The sequence below is a fragment of the Amphiprion ocellaris genome, chromosome 11 (assembly GCF_022539595.1).
Source record: "Amphiprion ocellaris isolate individual 3 ecotype Okinawa chromosome 11, ASM2253959v1, whole genome shotgun sequence".
Taxonomy (NCBI): domain Eukaryota; kingdom Metazoa; phylum Chordata; class Actinopteri; family Pomacentridae; genus Amphiprion; species Amphiprion ocellaris.
The window spans coordinates 34,794,989-34,813,815 of record NC_072776.1 but is presented as its reverse complement, the minus strand read 5'-3'; the positions used below and the strand labels follow the sequence as shown (position 1 = coordinate 34,813,815).

The following is an 18,827-nucleotide window of genomic DNA, read 5'->3' as shown; positions in this document are numbered from 1 at the left end:
ATGAAACACAGCATTGAGAACCTTAAAGGATGAAACACAGCATTGAGAACCTTAAAGGATGAAACACAGGTTTCAGGTAGTTTAGCTCCGCCCACTAAGACTGTCTCCGCCTGTCTTCTCTAACGTCCGCAGTTGAGACATAAACTCTGACTTGGTGACCCTCAGATTCCAGCTGGACTTTCTGTTCAATTTACACATTTCTTCATATATGTATAAACACACAGACACACACACACACACACACACACACACACACACACACATTATTACTCAAATGCCTGAAGTGTATATTATCTGTAGTCTAACCTTGATCCAATGACAAGCTAAAGAAAATCCATGCAGTGACAGATTGTTTTGACTCTGTCGGTTGGGTTTGATGGGGAGTGTTAATGCAGCAGCAGTTTAAAAACATTACACTGCAGCAAAGCAAACCTAAAATAAAACCTAATTTATGCCAAAGGTCTACACTGCTCCACATCAGCTCCAGAATATAACAGAATATGTGGATTAAACTGAGCTGCTCCCTGAATGCCTCTAAAATGTCTGACATCAGCTCCAGGTTTATGAGGATGACTTCAGACGCCTGTTAAAGGTTTGCTGTTCAAGAAGACGCCTCCAAACAACGAGCCGGTGCTCCTTCACTGCTGCAGTAACGAGCAGCGGCCGCTAGGGGGAGACAGAGTGGAGAGAGGAGGAAAGAGCAGCTCCCACTCTGCCCCAAACACCTGAACAAAGAGTCAGACTGAGGCTGGGAGGCAGAAAAAACACACAATCACACGCACAGAGTTTCAGATGAGATTCTCCAAGTGTGAAGAGACGCACATGCAGTGATTTATACTGACTCTATCTGTAAAAGCAGCAGCGCAGAGGAAGTCCATTCAAACTATGCATGCAGCAGAGACATTAACCAACATTTGCACCTCTATATTACTAATATTAATACATGTCTTTCTGTAAATTCTATTTTTTTACAATTCATGACACAACCCACAGTCATTGTCTGCTCATTTTGGTACTATTTTTGACTTTAAAGGCTTTGATTTCAAACTACCAGACAACAAACTGTACAATAAAATATGTTTGCGGTGACCTCAGGAAGTCAGATAAGGAAGTAGTACTGAGGGGTTATTCTAAAGAATCATGCATTATCTCCTGACTGAGGTCACTTTGTGTGTCTGGAAACCTGAAAGGTTTACTGCTGCTGTTTCCTGGTCACTAGGTTTCTGTCACAGATTGCTAAATATTCCTTCCCACTTCTTTGTGATGAAGGTAATGTCATAAAGTGTATTCTTTAAAACAGTCTATGACAAGTAATCTCTATTTGCTTTGGTTTCTGTTCATTTAGTCGTTGATTTATTGGTTGATCTGCAGACAACGGAATGAAATCAAGATGACATCATCTGTCAGCAGCAGCATCCCATGTTTCTACTGAAGGAAGTTCAATCTGCATCCTCAAACTTGTTTCTAACACAGTTTTTAAAAAAAACAAAAAACAAAACTGACAACTCATTTGTACGCTGATCATTATCTCTATCCTTTCCTATTTATAAATCAAATAAATTCTTATACTTGTCATTTTAAGATGAATCTTTTCTGATTTTTTTCTTTGTTCAAGGAGAATAAAACACTGATGCCTATTGTGATATTCTTCTACATATATGTGAAATGAAAAAAGGACAAAAACATAAAAAAAATAAAGACTGAACTAGGAAAAAATCATGATTTTATAATACCCAGAACAATATCTATAATGTTGGTGCCCTTTTGTGTGAAAGGAGACTCTTATTCATCTCTTTTATTCATTCTTTACCCAGATGGGGATGAAATGATGACATGACGTCTTTCATCATCATGTCATCATTTTATCCTCATCTGAGTTCCTGACAAGGAAGAAAAAAGCTGAATATGAGGTTGCGATGACTGGGAAAGTTTGCCTGATTTGTCAATTTCAAACTGAAGGACGGCACCAAAATAGCCCCTGTGTCTGTAAATCACAGATAACGTGTTTCCTCCTGGAATGCTGTGACGTTAGTCCAGACAATGGAGCTCTGACCCGTGACTCCTGAAAGAAAACAGCTTTATGTTACCTGGGTTAATGACCCTCTTCAAATGACTCACCACACCTGGAAAGCACAATCTAAAGCAGCAGCGTGAGTCACAGAATCACAGAATTTCCTCTTTCTTTCCTTGTTGTAACTGGAATGTAAAAATTAAATGCAATAATTTGAGGTCATAGGTAACCCTAACATGCTGCTGACATTGGAAGGGGAATTTCCAGAAGGTGCTCTGTGAAGTATAAAATCTCTGTCACAGATGATGTTGCCATGATCCAGAGTCCAGACTCACAGAGGAAGCAAGACTGAACAGCAGACAGGTATGGAGACAATAACAATCCGCTGCTATAACATAACATATCTGCTACTATAACGTAACGTAACATATCTGCTACTATAACGTAACGTATCTGCTACTATAACATAACATATCTGCTACTATAACGTAACATATCTGCTACTATAACGTAACGTATCTGCTACTATAACGTAACATATCTGCTACTATAACGTAACATATCTGTACTATAATGTAACGTATCTGCTACTATAACGTAACATATCTGCTACTATAACATAACATATCTGCTACTATAACGTAACGTATCTGCTACTATAACATAACATATCTGCTACTATAACGTAACGTATCTGCTACTATAACGTAACGTATCTGCTACTATAACGTAACGTATCTGCTACTATAACATAACATATCTGCTACTATAACGTAACGTATCTGCTACTATAACGTAACGTATCTGCTACTATAACGTAACGTATCTGCTACTATAACGTAATGTATCTGCTACTATAACGTAATGTATCTGCTACTATAACGTAACATATCTGCTACTATAACGTAACGTATCTGCTACTATAACGTAACGTAACATATCTGCTACTATAACATAACGTAACGTATCTGCTACTATAACGTAACGTATCTGCTACTATAACGTAACGTATCTGCTACTATAACGTAACGTATCTGCTACTATAACGTAACGTATCTGCTACTATAACGTAACATATCTGCTACTATAACATAACATCTGCTACTATAACGTAACGTATCTGCTACTATAACGTAACGTAACATATCTGCTACTATAACGTAACGTATCTGCTACTATAACGTAACGTATCTGCTACTATAACGTAACATATCTGCTACTATAACATAACATATCTGCTACTATAACATAACATATCTGCTACTATAACGTAACGTATCTGCTACTATAACGTAACGTATCTGCTACTATAACGTAACGTATCTGCTACTATAACGTAACGTATCTGCTACTATAACGTAACGTATCTGCTACTATAACGTAACGTAACATATCTGCTACTATAACGTAACGTATCTGCTACTATAACGTAACGTATCTGCTACTATAACGTAACATATCTGCTACTATAACATAACATATCTGCTACTATAACATAACATCTGCTACTATAACGTAACGTATCTGCTACTATAACGTAACATATCTGCTACTATAACGTAACGTATCTGCTACTATAACATAACGTAACGTATCTGCTACTATAACGTAACGTATCTGCTACTATAACGTAACGTAACATATCTGCTACTATAACATAAGGTAACATATCTGCTACTATAACATAACGTAACGTATCTGCTACTATAACATAATGTAATGTATCTGCTACTATAACATAATGTAACGTATCTGCTGCTATAACGTAACGTATCTGCTACTATAACGTAACGTAACATATCTGCTACTATAACATAACGTAACATATCTGCTACTATAACATAACGTAACGTATCTGCTGCTATAACGTAATGTATCTGCTACTATAACATAACGTAACGTATCTGCTACTATAACATAATGTAATGTATCTGCTACTATAACATAATGTAACGTATCTGCTGCTATAACGTAACGTATCTGCTACTATAACGTAACGTAACATATCTGCTACTATAACATAACGTAACATATCTGCTACTATAAAATAACGTAACGTATCTGCTGCTATAACGTAATGTATCTGCTACTATAACATAACGTAACATATCTGCTACTATAACATAACGTAACGTATCTGCTACTATAACGTAACGTATCTGCTACTATAACGTAACGTATCTGCTACTATAACGTAACGTATCTGCTACTATAACGTAACATATCTGCTACTATAACGTAACATATCTGCTACTATAACATAACATCTGCTACTATAACGTAACGTATCTGCTACTATAACATAACGTAACATATCTGCTACTATAACGTAACGTATCTGCTACTATAACGTAACGTATCTGCTACTATAACGTAACATATCTGCTACTATAACATAACATATCTGCTACTATAACGTAACGTATCTGCTACTATAACATAACGTAACGTATCTGCTACTATAACATAATGTAATGTATCTGCTACTATAACATAATGTAACGTATCTGCTGCTATAACGTAACGTATCTGCTACTATAATGTAACGTAACATATCTGCTACTATAACATAACGTAACATATCTGCTACTATAACATAATGTAACGTATCTGCTGCTATAACGTAATGTATCTGCTACTATAACATAACGTAACATATCTGCTACTATAACATAACGTAACGTATCTGCTACTATAACGTAACGTATCTGCTACTATAACGTAACGTATCTGCTACTATAACGTAACGTATCTGCTACTATAACGTAACGTATCTGCTACTATAACGTAACATATCTGCTACTATAACATAACATCTGCTACTATAACGTAACGTATCTGCTACTATAACATAACGTAACATATCTGCTACTATAACGTAACGTATCTGCTACTATAACGTAACGTATCTGCTACTATAACGTAACATATCTGCTACTATAACATAACATATCTGCTACTATAACGTAACGTATCTGCTACTATAACATAACGTAACGTATCTGCTACTATAACGTAACATATCTGCTACTATAACGTAACGTATCTGCTACTATAACGTAACGTATCTGCTACTATAACGAAACATATCTGCTACTATAACATAACGTAACATATCTGCTACTATAACATAACGTAACATATCTGCTACTATAACATAATGTAACGTATCTGCTGCTATAACATAACGTAACATATCTGCTACTATAACATAACGTAACATATCTGCTACTATAACATAATGTAACGTATCTGCTGCTATAACATAACGTAACATATCTGCTACTATAACATAATGTAACGTATCTGCTACTATAATGTAACGTAACATATCTGCTACTATAACGTAACATATCTGGTACTATAACGTAACATATCTGCTACTATAACGTAACGTATCTGCTACTATAACGTAACGTATCTGCTACTATAATGTAACGTATGTACTGCTATAACTTTAGTTAATCCTGTCAGAAGGTGACAGGTGAAGACTTTGCATGAAGAACTGTTAAAAGATGTTCCTCAGAATGCAATATGTTCTTACTTTAAAGAGGGCATACTCTACATATTTTACCATGTAACACATATTTCTTTCAATTGAACTTTTTTTTTGCTGCAGCTTTTAAAGAGTCAGTTTTGCATCTCTGCAGACCAAATGCAGAACTGAACTGTTTTTAGCAGCCTTTCACTATAACAAGGGTGATGTTGTCTTCTGGATCTATTTCAGTCAACAGATATTAACAAAATGACTCTAAATATGGACAGCAAGCTTGATTCAGACAGGAGTGGTCTCTAAGGTTAGATGGGTCTTGAAGGACAGGAGGACCAAGGTGTTCTGTCTTTAGTGAGCGGGGTGCTATTTATTTCTACATCTATGAACAGCTTTAAGTTAAGCTTTAAATCTTGAAAACTAGATAGAAAGCAAGATAAATATCCAAGCACTGATATTTTTTTTTACTTCAACTCTAATAGCTCTGTCTTTTCCTCATCTTAAGCTCCACCGCCACCACAAACAGTCTCAACCTTGTAAATTCTGGAAGCAGAAAGCCTGAGGAATCAGCTGTGAAACTGTCTAATAGAGATGACTACATCAGTGACTAAACTACAGCAGAACTACAACCAGCAGGGCTTCCTCTCAGCGCTGCCTGTACTCAATGATGCTGAGCTCAGGGAGGCCAGACAAGCCTTTTCTGAGCTGGAGAAGGAGTTTGGTGAGTAGCACAACTGTGCACAGTAGTGCCCTAAACATACAATTTCAACATAAAACTAACAGAGTGAGAAAGCTAGGATGAGCTCATGTTTTTGTCTGCATTCACAGGTGAGGATTACACTCAGTACAGCCTCCACAACGTTCACCTTCAGTATCCGTGGGTGATGGGCCTCTCCAAACACCCTCGTATCCTGGAAGTGGTCAAAGCCGTCCTGGGCCCTGATGTCATCCTGCTGGACTCCCGCTTCATCTGTAAATACCCCACACTCAAAGCAGCCAACATCCAGGAGAGGGAAGAAAGCAAACTTCCATACGTGGCCTGGCATCAGGATATGAGGTAAATCCCACTGGCTAAAAGGACACTGAAAGGTTCTGTTTTGTGTTTTGCTTTGCTTTGTCTCACTGTGTTTGTTGTGTTCAGGTATTGGGGTATTGCTGGTGGCCCTGTTCTCTCTGTGTGGCTCGCTTTAGATGATTCCCTGGAAGAAAACGGTGCCCTTCAGGTCATCCCAGGTACATCAGCTGCTTTTATGCCCGTTTACACCTCAGGCCACTGACCAGGTTCAGCCTTGTTGAATCAAAACAAGTCTAAACATGACAAAGGGAAGTACTGAGTCCAGTCCTGACAGTATTCAGCGTAAATGAAGATGAAACTTTTAGAAGTTTAAACTTAGAAAATGTAAAAGGAAATTAAGTCCATCTATGTTGTCCATTAATTCCAGTCTAGACCCAGTTGATTCTGCCTAATATCTATATGTTTTTTGAGGACATGTTCTCAAGTTTTAATCAGTTTAATAACTCATAAAGTGACTTTGAACTAATCAATCAACTGAAATCCAGGAACAGCAGCAGCAGGAAATTTAAGTTTCTAAGCTGAATGAATGAAATGAACTCACACTGAAGCTTTTCTTCAATCCTACCAAAAACTATGATGTGTACTGCTTTGACGTATATGAGAACTAAATAAAACTGGCTGTAAAATGTGCTTTGTGGACTCAAACCTTGCCTCATATCGCTGCACTCTGTAGGCAGCCACTGCTCCGGCATGTTGCTCCATCGTCCAGCCGTCCGTCCTGGAAACATGCTGTCGGTCAACCAGGAGATCCCAGAGGAGCTGGTGCAGGTGGAGGACGCTGTGCTCTGTCCTCTGGCAGCTGGACAGATGTCTGTGAGTCTGTCTTCATGTTAAAGCTATACGGCTGGAAACTGGTCTGAAGACAATACAGACTGAGTGACTTGTGCAAATTGTTTTCAACAGATTCATGATGGACTCCTGGTCCATGCAAGTGATGCCAACACATCTGAGAGGAGGCGCTGTGGCTTCGTCATCCGATATGTCCCCACCTGTGCCTCCCCCACACAGGTGAGACAAACACAGAGTATCACACATGAACTATGCATTGAGCATTTATTGTTGTTGTTGTTTTGCTCTCAGGATCCTGACCGTCCAAGGAAATTTCATGCAACAGTGTTGGTCTCTGGAACCGACCAGTTCAACCATTTCTCCAACAAACGCACATGAATATTTACTGGAGTCTTCCTGCTTGAATCTAAGTTGCTTTTTACACTTAACAGGAATAGAATATTGTATATATAAAATAATACTATCAGGAATATAGTTTATAATGAGAACAAATGTTTTCTGTATATTTATGACCAACAGAATAACTGTGCTGTGCTGTATTGACGTCTCAACTGTGAATCAGTCATAAATTAACAGCGTTTTCTTAATGTAATATATTATTGTGACACATACTGCTGTAACTTGTTGTGAAGCCTTAAATAAATGTAACAGAAATGACACAAACAGCAGCAAATTACAGTGTTTGTTTACGTAAATTTTACATCATATTAGGGACTTGAGTATTGTGTTATGAAAAAAAACATTTATTCCTCATCAGTAACCACCAAATGCCTCTTTTCTTTGAAGTCAAGACAAACAGTTTATTCATTTGATGTGCACTCATCTGTTCTAGATTCATGGTTCACCACACTGTCATAAATTCAAACTATAAATATCTAATTTATTATCCAATGCACTGTTCCACTTCAAGTCTTTTTGCATATTTACGGAAAAAAAACTGCTAAAATGTAGAACACTGTATTATAAGATAGGAAATATTACTGACAATTGAAATGTTTTGCTGCTCCGAGGTTCAATAAAATCCTAAAAGAGGATTTCAGATTTATATTCCTTCCTGAACATGTGACTAAGACCCATGTTCCTGGACTCAGAGTCAAAGCAATAGCAGAAGCAACAACTGCACGTGTTGATGGACATACAGTGATTGATGCTGATATTTTACAGTTTCTGAGCTGAAATTATTTCAACTTTTCCAGTGGTACAAGCAAAATAACAACCAATGCTGTTCCAGAATTAGTCGTTTAAACTACTTGAACATTAGACCAAGCAAAGATTTGGTTTTTACTTTACATACAATTTCATGCAAGAAGTCTGTGTATCTCTAAAAGAAAAAAATCTTTTTTATGTCTATTTTTAACATGAAGCAGATTAAACTCCCACAAAAGACATTAGAAACAAAGTTTTCTTTAAATGCGAATGACTGTTACTCATTATTAAAAACATAAACAGCAACTGTGGCTTCTGCAGCCTGTCAGAGATTTTATATGTAAAGTGCATTATAAATTAAAGGTATTATTATTATTATTATTATTATTATTGTCAGGTTTGACAACATCATGAAGCAGGAAACTGTAAAATCTTTACTGACTCTACCAGACTTGTAAACTATATCATATCCTGACATCAATAACTGCTGCCTTATTTTGTTCTTTGATTATCTTTCAAGCTTTGTGATTTCACTCAACAATCATGGGATCCTCTAAGGAACTAACTGAGGATGTAAATATCATGCTACTGATGCTGCAAAGAAGAGAATGACTGCAAATAAAATAAATCAAAATGCAATTTCCACTATCACAGATATAGTCAGTCAAAAGAGAAAACCACGTCAAAAGTCAAAGTTGTGAAAGTCAAAAACCAAGACAACTTTTAGATAAACCTGCTCATCTGCAGGGCAGAAAAACAAAACTGCAAATAAGCTGTAGGAAGATGTAGCTGCCACAGCAGCAGTGATGGTCTACATGGAAACTTCATGAGTCAGAAGACTTACCTGGAGCATCATTACAAAAATTCACATCTGAACTATGCCAAGCAACGTCTAGAAACCTACAGTCATTATTTGGAAACGAATAATAACCACTGAAGGTGTGTTTGGAGAGCAAAATACTGTGGTGGTGGAGATGTTTTACTTTTGTTGCATCGCAGCCAGACACACTGGAAACATTACATGGAGAAGAGAAGAATGGATTCCATGAAATACTGGCAAGTTCTGAAGGAAAACATCATGCTGGGATTCAAGAAAGAGGATAGTTCTAAGACAATGACCAAAATCATATTTCACTCTTTACAAAGAGCACCTGAAGGACTGAAAAGTGCAGCTTCTAGAGCAGCCTTCAGAGTTCACTGATGTGAACATCACTGGATTCTGTGGGCAGATCTTAAGCAATGTGCGCATAAAGGACAGACACAAAATCATCTGCAAGGAAGGTGAGTGAAAGTTCTTCACTCTTGATCATTTTGGAGCATCCAAGGCATTGACTGTAGTTTTTTTCCTACTTTTTCCTGAATGTTTTCCCAGCTTAAGAGATATTTAATGATCCAATCAGTGTCTTCCATAGGTTCAAACAGTATAATGTACACTACATGTCCGAACACCATCACACAGCATCTGACTTTTTAAATAGTTTATTACTGATTACCATAGTTTCACAACTCTAAACAAAAAATGAATGCAAAATTAGAATTTGAAAAGGAGCCTTTATTGAAAACCCAAAGACATCAGACCAAAGTATACCAACCTGATATTATTTGGACAGAAAAACTAATCTTTTTAGAGTAAAAAACAACAAACATCTACTATATCAAAAAGCTCTTGTTAGGCCAGTTTCAGAGTTTCTTTAACCATGACGCCAACTCCATCAAAGACTTTATGAACGGGAGCGTTGCACATGAAGGCACAGGTGGTGACCAGCTTGTTTTTGATGTCAACGTGAGCTTCCTGCACATCTTTGTTGACGTGTTTGCAGCCCATCTCCTTCACAACACCTGCTGTCTGAGCATACGGCCACCTGAAGATGCAAAGAAGTTCACACTGAGACCGAATTCTTCAAACATCCATAAATATGTCATGATTATAAAACCTTCTTCACCCACTTTTCACACTCTTTGTCCTGGCCCACGGTGAGCTCACAGCCAGGCAGGACTTTAGCAGCCAGGATGGGGGAGATGCAGCACATGCCCAGCGGCTTCCCAGCTTTGTGGAAATCCCTGATGAGCTTCTCCAGATGTGGCAGGATGGTGCAGTCCTTGTTCTTCACCGCCCAGTCACTCAGGTTCTTAGCCACACCGAAGCCCCCTGAATGAACGCAACAGGACTCATTTAGAATCTGGAGGTGAAGGAATGTCAACCGTTTCACTCTGTGGTGCTCATTTGTGGCAAACTCGGTCTCACCTGGGATGATGGCAGCATCAAACGCTGACACATCCAGCTGTTCCAGATCAGTGACGTCACCTCTGGCGATCCGAGCACTTTCCTGCAGGACGTTTCTCTTCTCCTCTGTAGGTTTCCCCTCACAGTGATTCACAACATGCATCTGATCTGCATCTGGAGCAAACATCTGCACCTGAAATCATCATCAAACATGTTCAACTTTGCGTATGCGATTATCCTTTGTATGTAGAAGGACTGCAGGATCTTTTTAGAGGACTGGATCCAGATAAACACATCATCTTTTCCTGCTCTTACTTTTGCTCCAGCACGACTGAGATGGACGAGGACAGCGGAGGCCTCGTGGATCTCTGTGCCGTCATAGACTCCACAGCCTGAGAGAACAACTGCAACACGCTTCACCATGATTCCTATTAAACACACACACAGGAACACACGGTCATCTAGAGTCAACATCAGACAGGAAGCTTGTTACTGTTCACATTAAACATTTACAGAGCGAGGTGAGACCGAGTCCCAGGAGTCCTGCTCAGCTGCCAGGAAACACTGTTGACACCAGGAAAAAGACGTTACAGGAAGACATTTCACTCTGCTGTGGAACAATCAGCAGAAATGAAGCTCCAGCAAATAATAATTTAGCAAAATTTGAGGCATTTTGCAGTTGCTGGTTTGTATTTCATCATTAAGAAGTTGTCTGAGATCATGATGTGTTACTGTTGCTACAACAAGAGGAGAAAAGCATTAAATCAGACAACAGAAGCAAAGCCAGCGTGGATCCAGGGTGTCCTGTTTCCTCACCTTGAGCAGGTCTAGTTGCAGGCAGCCTGGTTTCAGAGTGTGATGGAGCTGTTCAGTCCAGGTGTGATGTGTGAACTGTGAAGCAGAGCCTCTTTATAGTCCTGCTGCCTCTGCTGGCTCCTCCCTCACACTGCTGTCCATGACATCATCCAGCTTCAGTGGAACCAGGAACACCTTCCACAGTTACCTGAGGAGAGAAGATGCTGAGTCACCCCTCTCACAGCTGATTAAATAAATAAATAAATAAACAACAAAAAACAGACACAGACCAGTTGTGAAACTTTTACAGTATTTCAGAGACACTTGTCAGTGTCACATCCATTTACTTGCTTGCATTAGTTTGTTTTTATAAATCAATGAAAGCATATTTAAAAACAGAATAGAGGTGTATTAGATAATGTATTCATGTCAGTCTGTTCTACATTTCCACTTTTTTAGGGAGTACAGCTGCCTAAAAAGCTCACCAAGCAGCAGCATTAGTCTGCAGACAGCTGTTTTCACAGTTACACCAGAAAGAATATTGCTGCTGATAAGGTTCATAATAAATATAAATAATATGGATTTTGCTTGACTTCACATCAAATCCTGACATTATAATGCTGCATATGGAGTTGAATGAGTTTCAGACTCGACCTACTTCCTGGATGATCGCAGCAGCAGCAGCCTGTGTTTATTTCCTGGTGAGCTGCAGTTTATTATCTCCTCTTCAGCGCCTCCTGTGTGCGTGATGACGTCAGACGCAGGTGTATAAAAGCCAGCCTCACGTCGTCACAGAACCACTCGTCATGGCTCAGCTTCACTCACTGCATGAGTCCGTCGGGATCCTGGGAATCTGCGCTGGTAACTCAACCATTTTATGGATTTGTTTATTGATTTATTTGTCTTTTTGATCCTTTTCTTTCTGTCTTGGAGGCTTTTTTTGTATATTTTCCCCCCATTGTTGTTTCATTTGTTTTTCCCGATCATTAATAACTAAACTTTATTTTGTCATTATTTATCATGAAGAATTTATTAATGTATGCAATACTAAAAGATGATGGCACATTTTACTGTAAAGTTTAAAAATTACCATAAAAAATACTAAAAAAAATATGTGTACCTCTAACTTTTAGAAAACAACCCTGACCTTGGTTATAATTAAATACCATATATGGTAAAATCAATAAGAAGGTAGTAATGTGTTAGTTTAAAGTTTAAAAATACATTTTCAGGAAGTAAAACAAGAAAAAAGATAAAAGAAGAAGAAAAAGGACAAATCAGTAGTCCACTGCTAACATCAGCTTAATAAGCTGTTTTTAAGCCAAACTCTGCTACAGATATTTAAGCTACACAAGGTCATGTGATGTAATTAGAAGAGGAAAATGTCTTCTCTTGATATCTGATTGACCATTAAGACTTTGGTCTGGACTTGTAGGTTCCCTCCTGCTTCTGGTGAACAGCTATGGCGGCTCTCCTGAACAGGACTTCATCCCCCATACTGCACTGGGGATTCTGCTCCTCCTCATCGCAGCCGTCGTAGCTTATGCAGGTGTGTTTGTGGTTAGTAGCCTGATAAATGTTCATTTCCTCCCTGTTGTCCTGACGCTGTGCTGTTTCTGTCCCAGGTGTCCGTCCCAGTCAGTCCCACGCTGCTGTCCTGATGTCCTCGCTGTGTCTCACTGTCTCTGCTCTGTGGTGTGGCTCAGGTCTGGTCTACATCCTGGTGGGACAGAAGGTTCTGCAGCCTGCAGAGCTGAGCTCCTCTCTGGTTCCTGGCCTGGCAGCGTTCACTTTAGCTCTGTTCATCATAGGCAGCGTCTCACTCTTAGTACAGAAAGCTGCAGTGTTTGTCACATCAGTGGGCATTTCTTTAGCCTGTGCACATCACATAGCCGCTCTGTCAGCTGCAGGTTTTGGTCAGACTGCCACAGCTGCTAACTACCTGCTTGTCTGTCTGGTGTGTGTTTACTGTGGTTTTGGACGTCTGCTGTCCACCATCACTCACGGTAAAGTGCAGCCTCCAGGAACAGGGCTGCAGATAGAAGCTGAGCTGAAAACACAGCAGAACGAGGGCTGCAGTGATGCGGTGTTGGTAGGTCTGGTGATGAACTTGTTATCTGCGTCTGTATTAGCCTGCCCCCTGTTAGGTGTAGTCCCTCGGCTGTCCGTGGGTCACGTCCCCTGGCTGTGGACGGCTGCAGCCTTCCAGCTTGGTGTGTGCATCCTCCTTTACCGAGCTATGGACACGCTCGCTGCCACTTTCTGTGGTTTCACTGCTATCCTGAAATTTGCAGAGGGTTACAGCGCTCTGTTATCATTTTACTCCATTCAGCCTTCCTCCCCTGTTCCCTTCCCTGCTGTCTTCTCAGTGCTTTTCTCCATCCTGGCTCTGTTCAGCTGTCAGAAGAGCTTGTTGGAGGGACTCTACCAGTTATTCTTTGTGGCCTATTGTATTGCCATAGCAGCGCAGCCTCAAGGCTTCTTCCAAGGAGGCACTCAAGGTGTACAGGCAGCCATATTTGTAGTTTCTGCCGGCATGCTTTTAGTGACTACATTCAATATGGTGTCCAGCAGCATGATTCCCACGGGGCGGGGCTATTTCAAGGCTTTAGCAGCCAGGATGCAGGGCGTTACTCTCAGAGCGCAGGATAAAGAGCTACACAGCCCTCACCTGGGCTACTCTAAATATGCAGATGCACAGGTGTTGGGCCACGCCTGCAGTGTTCTGGCTGCTTTCGCCATCACAGCCACAGCTGGTGGCAGGAATCCTCTGTCTGTGCTGGTTCTGCCCTGGGTGGTGATGGCTGGTGGGGCTCTACAGCTGCTGTGTGGTTCAGTAGCTTTTGCTCGGGGTAAAACCTTTGAGAGCACAGTTTTTATTCTGTACGGGATGATGTGGACAGTGTGGGGGTTGACTCGATACGGCGGCCTGTACGGTGACACCAGAGGCTTTAACTTGGCTGCTGGGATCATTAGCTTCATGCTGTTTAACTGTTTGGTGACAGCAGCAGCGCTGTTTCTGAATGTGGCCTGGTTCGTCTACGCTCTCAGCTTCCAGCTCATCCTCATCAGCTTCCTGCTGGATGCAGTTGATGCGCTGCCTTTGGGCTTCGACATAGGAGTCACCATCATCTTTGGCCTGGTCAGTTTTTATTGTTTCCTGGCAAACATTTTCAACAGCACCTTCCAGTCCCCCCAGATCCCTTTAGGAAGAGCTCTAGTGAAGCTGAGTGGGGTAGGAGGAGGGGCAGATATCTGCCCCCATGTGCCAGCCCGCAAGGCCACATCTGTGCAGCAGATTGCAGGTGAGATGTGAAAGACAATGATGCTGATTTCTGAATTAAACTCCTGTTCATGTTCTTGATGTGACAGTTGTTGTCTTCTCTTCCCCTCTGCAGAGATCATGAAAAACGGTGGCATCTGTGGAATGCCGACTGACACCGTCTATGTGCTGGTGGCCGCCTGCAACAGGCCAGACGCAGTCGTCAAAGCTTACAAGTAAGTTTAGATGTTTTTAATGTGTCCTTCTCTACATTTATTTAGTGGTCCTTTCTCATTACCATCTGATCTCTCCTTGATTTCAGGGTGAAGAAGCAGGCGCAGGACCGACCCATGTCCCTGTGGATCTCCTCCATCAAGCAGCTGGAGTCGGTGCGACACCTGCTGAGCCCTCTGCTGCTGGACTTCATGGAGGCTGCGTGGCCGTCCTCCATCAGCATGGTCATACCCAGAGGTACGTCTGTGATGTGGGTGTTTGTGTAGTGAGTGTGTGCTTCATGCACAGCATGGTGGGCTTTTATGAGCATCATCTCATCTCATGCAGGTCCCTGGATGGACACGTTTGGTTTGGGAGATGCTGCCAAACACATCGGGACTCCACAAAGCATCGCTATCAGAAACCCAGACTGTTCTGTGGCAACACATCTCATTAATCTGGTACAAGCACGTCACTGCATGTCTTAAAATAGATTACATTTTGCCAGAACACCCTTCAGCTACTAAACTAGTTTTTATTTGTGCAGGTGGGGCCTATTGCAGTAACTTCAGCCAACCCTACAGGCGAAGCAGACACAACTCACCACAACCAAGTTTATGCCAAACTGGGAGACAAGGTAATGACAACAATTTAGGGTAATTCAAAGCAATAGGAACCTGTGTTTCAGTTTTTTTCAGTGAACTGTATGCACACTTTGTTGTTAAGGTGGATGGAGTGTTGTGTGATGGACCATCTCCAGAGAACATTGCATCTACTGTGGTCGACTGCACCAAGATAGAGACTGGACATATTGGTTTCTTCAGAGTGGGTCTCATTCCTAAATCCAAGGTAATGGAAACATCCCCTCTTGTTCTGGTCATTCTACGCAAACAGTCGTCTCATTTCTTAATACCTGCTTTTGTTTTTGTCCTTTCAAGGTTCTTGAGATCTTTGAGGAGGTTCAGAGGCGGCACAGACAGGGACAGACGAATCCTGCTTTTGAATATGATCTGCATCTAGCAGATGCTCAAACAGAGCAGCGTTCAGGAGAAGACGACTCAGCAGAGTCAGGAAGAGGAAGTGGAAACTCAACACCGTTCACTGTTTCACCTGAACAAAGCCCAGCCCTCAGGACTGGCTTCTAGTAGCCGTGCACTTCTGAAAAATGCTGCCGATTGGAATGACGTCTGATGTGCATGAATAACTTTTATTCAGTGAATTACATGAACATTTTCAGGGGCCACGTTGGTTTTTGAAGAGGCTCATATACCATCATGGTCAAACTGGCAAACAGTTCAGTAACTATGATGCATATTTTCTTCCTGTATTTAAACTGACTCTTATGCACTCAGTAACTTGAAATATGATTAACTAAATAGCTTTATTTTCTCTTTTGTACTGAATGTATGTTTTTTATTTTTTGCATTGTCTGCCCTTTTGTATGAAACTTGTTGCATTTTAAACACATGAATGCACTGTAAATACTTTTCACGATCAAATATGGAAATGCAGTTATTTCCAAATGCAGCTGCTGTTATTTATAAAATAGTGGTTCAATAAACCGTATAAAAGGAATTTCCAGTTCTCTCTGTAGAATGAAAGTCTCCTGACTGCACTGTAGAAATGCATGGAGGGAGTAAAAGGAAAAGCAGAGGCATAAGAAGAGTTTAATGTTGAATATAAAAGTTTGACAGATAATGTACAATCACTAATAGAAATAAAGGTATGCTGATGCATTTAGGGTCACACAAGTGGAAACTCTTAATTTCATGCTTATTTTTAAGCTCCAACATGCCTGAGTCCAACCACATAAACCTTGTCACTAGTGTTCCTTTACTAGAACTTCCCTCATGCATGTCTGATGTCTCTCACTGTACTTCCACATTTTCTTGCACCTGCAGGTGATAAATTACACACTGTTATCATCACCACTGATTCACCAAATCTGGTGACAGCATATTCTATAATTCCTTGTGAAAGCTTCAGAATGACTGGAAATCTAATTCACCACAGCAGCTGAAGACATTATGAAGTTATTAACAGAGAAACCCTGAAATCATATCCAGTATTTTATTTAGTAAAACTACAAAAGGTATCAACCCAGAATTACATCAGTGATTAACATGATGATGAAATGTCCCATTATTTGATGTAAAACTGACCCAGCACTAAAATATGACATAAAACTATTCATTAACTATAAGCAGTGTCCACCTGCTGATATAAACTGTCAGGAGGGAGATTAAAGACCACAAAATGTCCATCATTTGTCAATCTGAACACCATGTTCATTAAATTCTTCCACTGATTATTTTCATTTCAAACTGTTTGCGTTTTATAATTTAGAAATTAATTTAGAGTTATACTAATAATAATAATAATAATAATACTGTATGGTTACTGACTGGTCAAGTCAAGATTCTAGAACATTCTGTTGACCTTTTTCTAGGCCTCAGTGCATCTGTGGACATTTCCTGGATTCAGAGGACAGGTACAGTCTATATGAAAACAACATTCAGATACCGATATGAAAACTGAATCAGGATTTGCATGTTGTAAACATTCCCTGTTTCTAGAAGCCATTTAGAAATCTATCACTAAAGTGTCTTTGTGTTGTGATGGAATCAAAATCCACTTTCAATGCAAAAATACATTCAAAGATGAATCCAAATCGAACATGTGTTAGAGTAAATTAAGTTACCTGGTTGTCTTTTTCATACAAAATTGCCTCTTTCTGCTGTCTCTTTACTGAAGTTGAACAGTAACTGTTGAATTGAACACAATATGAGTATTTTATACTAAAATAGCTCTTACTTCTGGAACATATTTTGATTGTCTGATTTGTGTGACAAAAGACTTATACAGTGGGTACGGAAAGTATTCAGACCCCTTTAAATGTTTCACTCTTTGTTTCATTGCAGCCATTTGCTAAAATCAAAAAAGTTCATTTTATTTCTCATTAATGTACACTCAGCACCCTATCTTGACAGAAAAAAACAGAAATGTAGAAATTTTTACAAATTTATTAAAAAAGAAAAACTGAAATATCACACAGTCATAAGTATTCAGAGCCTTTGCTCAGTATTGAGTAGAAGCACCCTTTTGAGCTAGTACAGCCATGAGTCTTCTTGGGAATGATGCAACAAGTTTTTCACACCTGGATTTGGGGATCCTCTGCCATTCTTCCTTGCAGATCCTCTCCAGTTCTGTCAGGTTGGATGGTGAACGTTGGTGGACAGCCATTTTCAGATCTCTCCAGAGATGCTCAATTGGGTTTAGGTCAGGGCTCTGGCTGGGCCAGTCAAGAATGGTCACAGAGTTGTTCCGAAGCCACTCCTTTGTTATTTTAGCTGTGTGCTTAGGGTCATTGTCTTGTTGGAAGGTAAACCTTCGGCCCAGTCTGAGGTCCAGAGCACTCTGGAAGAGGTTTTCTTCCAGGATGTCTCTGTACTTGACTGCATTCATCTTTCCTTCAGTTGCAACCAGTCGTTCTGTCCCTGCAGCTGAAAAACACCCCCATAGCATGATGCTGCCACCACCATGTTTCACTGTTGGGATGGTATTGGGCAGGTGATGAGCAGTGCCTGCTTTTCTCCACACATACCGCTTAGAATTGACGCCAAAAAGTTCAATCTTGGTCTCATCAGACCAGAGAATCTTATTTCTCATAGTCTGGGAGTCCTTCATGTGTTTTTTGGCAAACTCTATGTGGGCTTTCATATGTCTTGCACTGAGGAGAGGCTTCCGTCGGGCCACTCTGCCATAAAGGCCCGACTGGTGGAGGGCTGCAGTGATAGTTGACTTTGTGGAACTTTCTCCCAT

The 18,827-nt window shown here is 40.2% G+C and overlaps 3 protein-coding genes across 3 annotated transcripts; 2 read left to right on the top strand and 1 right to left on the bottom strand.

The window, feature by feature from the left end:
* The first annotated feature begins 2,302 nt into the window (after positions 1-2,302).
* Positions 2,303-8,028, top strand: zgc:174917 (uncharacterized protein LOC565650 homolog). Its single transcript, XM_023296858.3, has 7 exons — positions 2,303-2,374; positions 6,007-6,222; positions 6,330-6,558; positions 6,643-6,734; positions 7,250-7,389; positions 7,480-7,584; positions 7,657-8,028. Exons 2-7 carry the CDS (start codon positions 6,093-6,095, stop codon positions 7,741-7,743), a joined length of 783 nt encoding a protein of 260 aa, XP_023152626.2. The 5' UTR covers positions 2,303-2,374; positions 6,007-6,092; the 3' UTR covers positions 7,744-8,028.
* A 2,014-nt stretch (positions 8,029-10,042) lies between these two features.
* Positions 10,043-12,261, bottom strand: si:ch211-153b23.5 (uncharacterized protein LOC321177 homolog). The gene is made up of 6 exons (XM_023296860.3): positions 12,189-12,261; positions 11,552-11,738; positions 11,051-11,163; positions 10,757-10,928; positions 10,459-10,660; positions 10,043-10,373 (listed from the first exon to the last, which is right to left on the bottom strand). The coding sequence occupies exons 3-6, from the start codon at positions 11,156-11,158 to the stop codon at positions 10,181-10,183; spliced, it is 675 nt and encodes a 224-aa protein (XP_023152628.2). The 5' UTR covers positions 11,159-11,163; positions 11,552-11,738; positions 12,189-12,261; the 3' UTR covers positions 10,043-10,180.
* A 75-nt stretch (positions 12,262-12,336) lies between these two features.
* On the top strand, positions 12,337-16,756 carry si:ch211-153b23.4 (uncharacterized protein LOC335392 homolog). The gene is made up of 9 exons (XM_055014960.1): positions 12,337-12,391; positions 12,966-13,079; positions 13,156-14,835; positions 14,929-15,028; positions 15,115-15,263; positions 15,354-15,466; positions 15,553-15,642; positions 15,732-15,854; positions 15,944-16,756. Exons 1-9 carry the CDS (start codon positions 12,337-12,339, stop codon positions 16,148-16,150), a joined length of 2,631 nt encoding a protein of 876 aa, XP_054870935.1. The 3' UTR covers positions 16,151-16,756.
* The last annotated feature ends 2,071 nt before the right edge of the window (positions 16,757-18,827 follow it).

Excerpts from the sequence above, each read along its gene's own strand:
- si:ch211-153b23.5 (XM_023296860.3), bottom strand. The coding sequence starts at position 11,158 with ATGGTGAAGCGTGTTGCAGTTGTTCTCTCAGGCTGTGGAGTCTATGAC. Across the intron at positions 10,661-10,756 it reads TGATGCTGCCATCATCCCAG|GGGGCTTCGGTGTGGCTAAG; the intron begins GTGAGACCGAGT and ends GCGTTCATTCAG. Across the intron at positions 10,374-10,458 it reads CAGGACAAAGAGTGTGAAAA|GTGGCCGTATGCTCAGACAG; the intron begins GTGGGTGAAGAA and ends TTGCATCTTCAG.
- si:ch211-153b23.4 (XM_055014960.1), top strand. The coding sequence starts at position 12,337 with ATGGCTCAGCTTCACTCACTGCATGAGTCCGTCGGGATCCTGGGAATC. Across the intron at positions 12,392-12,965 it reads GATCCTGGGAATCTGCGCTG|GTTCCCTCCTGCTTCTGGTG; the intron begins GTAACTCAACCA and ends CTGGACTTGTAG. Across the intron at positions 15,264-15,353 it reads CAGCATGGTCATACCCAGAG|GTCCCTGGATGGACACGTTT; the intron begins GTACGTCTGTGA and ends CATCTCATGCAG.
- zgc:174917 (XM_023296858.3), top strand. The coding sequence starts at position 6,093 with ATGACTACATCAGTGACTAAACTACAGCAGAACTACAACCAGCAGGGC. Across the intron at positions 6,735-7,249 it reads TGCCCTTCAGGTCATCCCAG|GCAGCCACTGCTCCGGCATG; the intron begins GTACATCAGCTG and ends TGCACTCTGTAG. Across the intron at positions 7,390-7,479 it reads TGGCAGCTGGACAGATGTCT|ATTCATGATGGACTCCTGGT; the intron begins GTGAGTCTGTCT and ends TGTTTTCAACAG.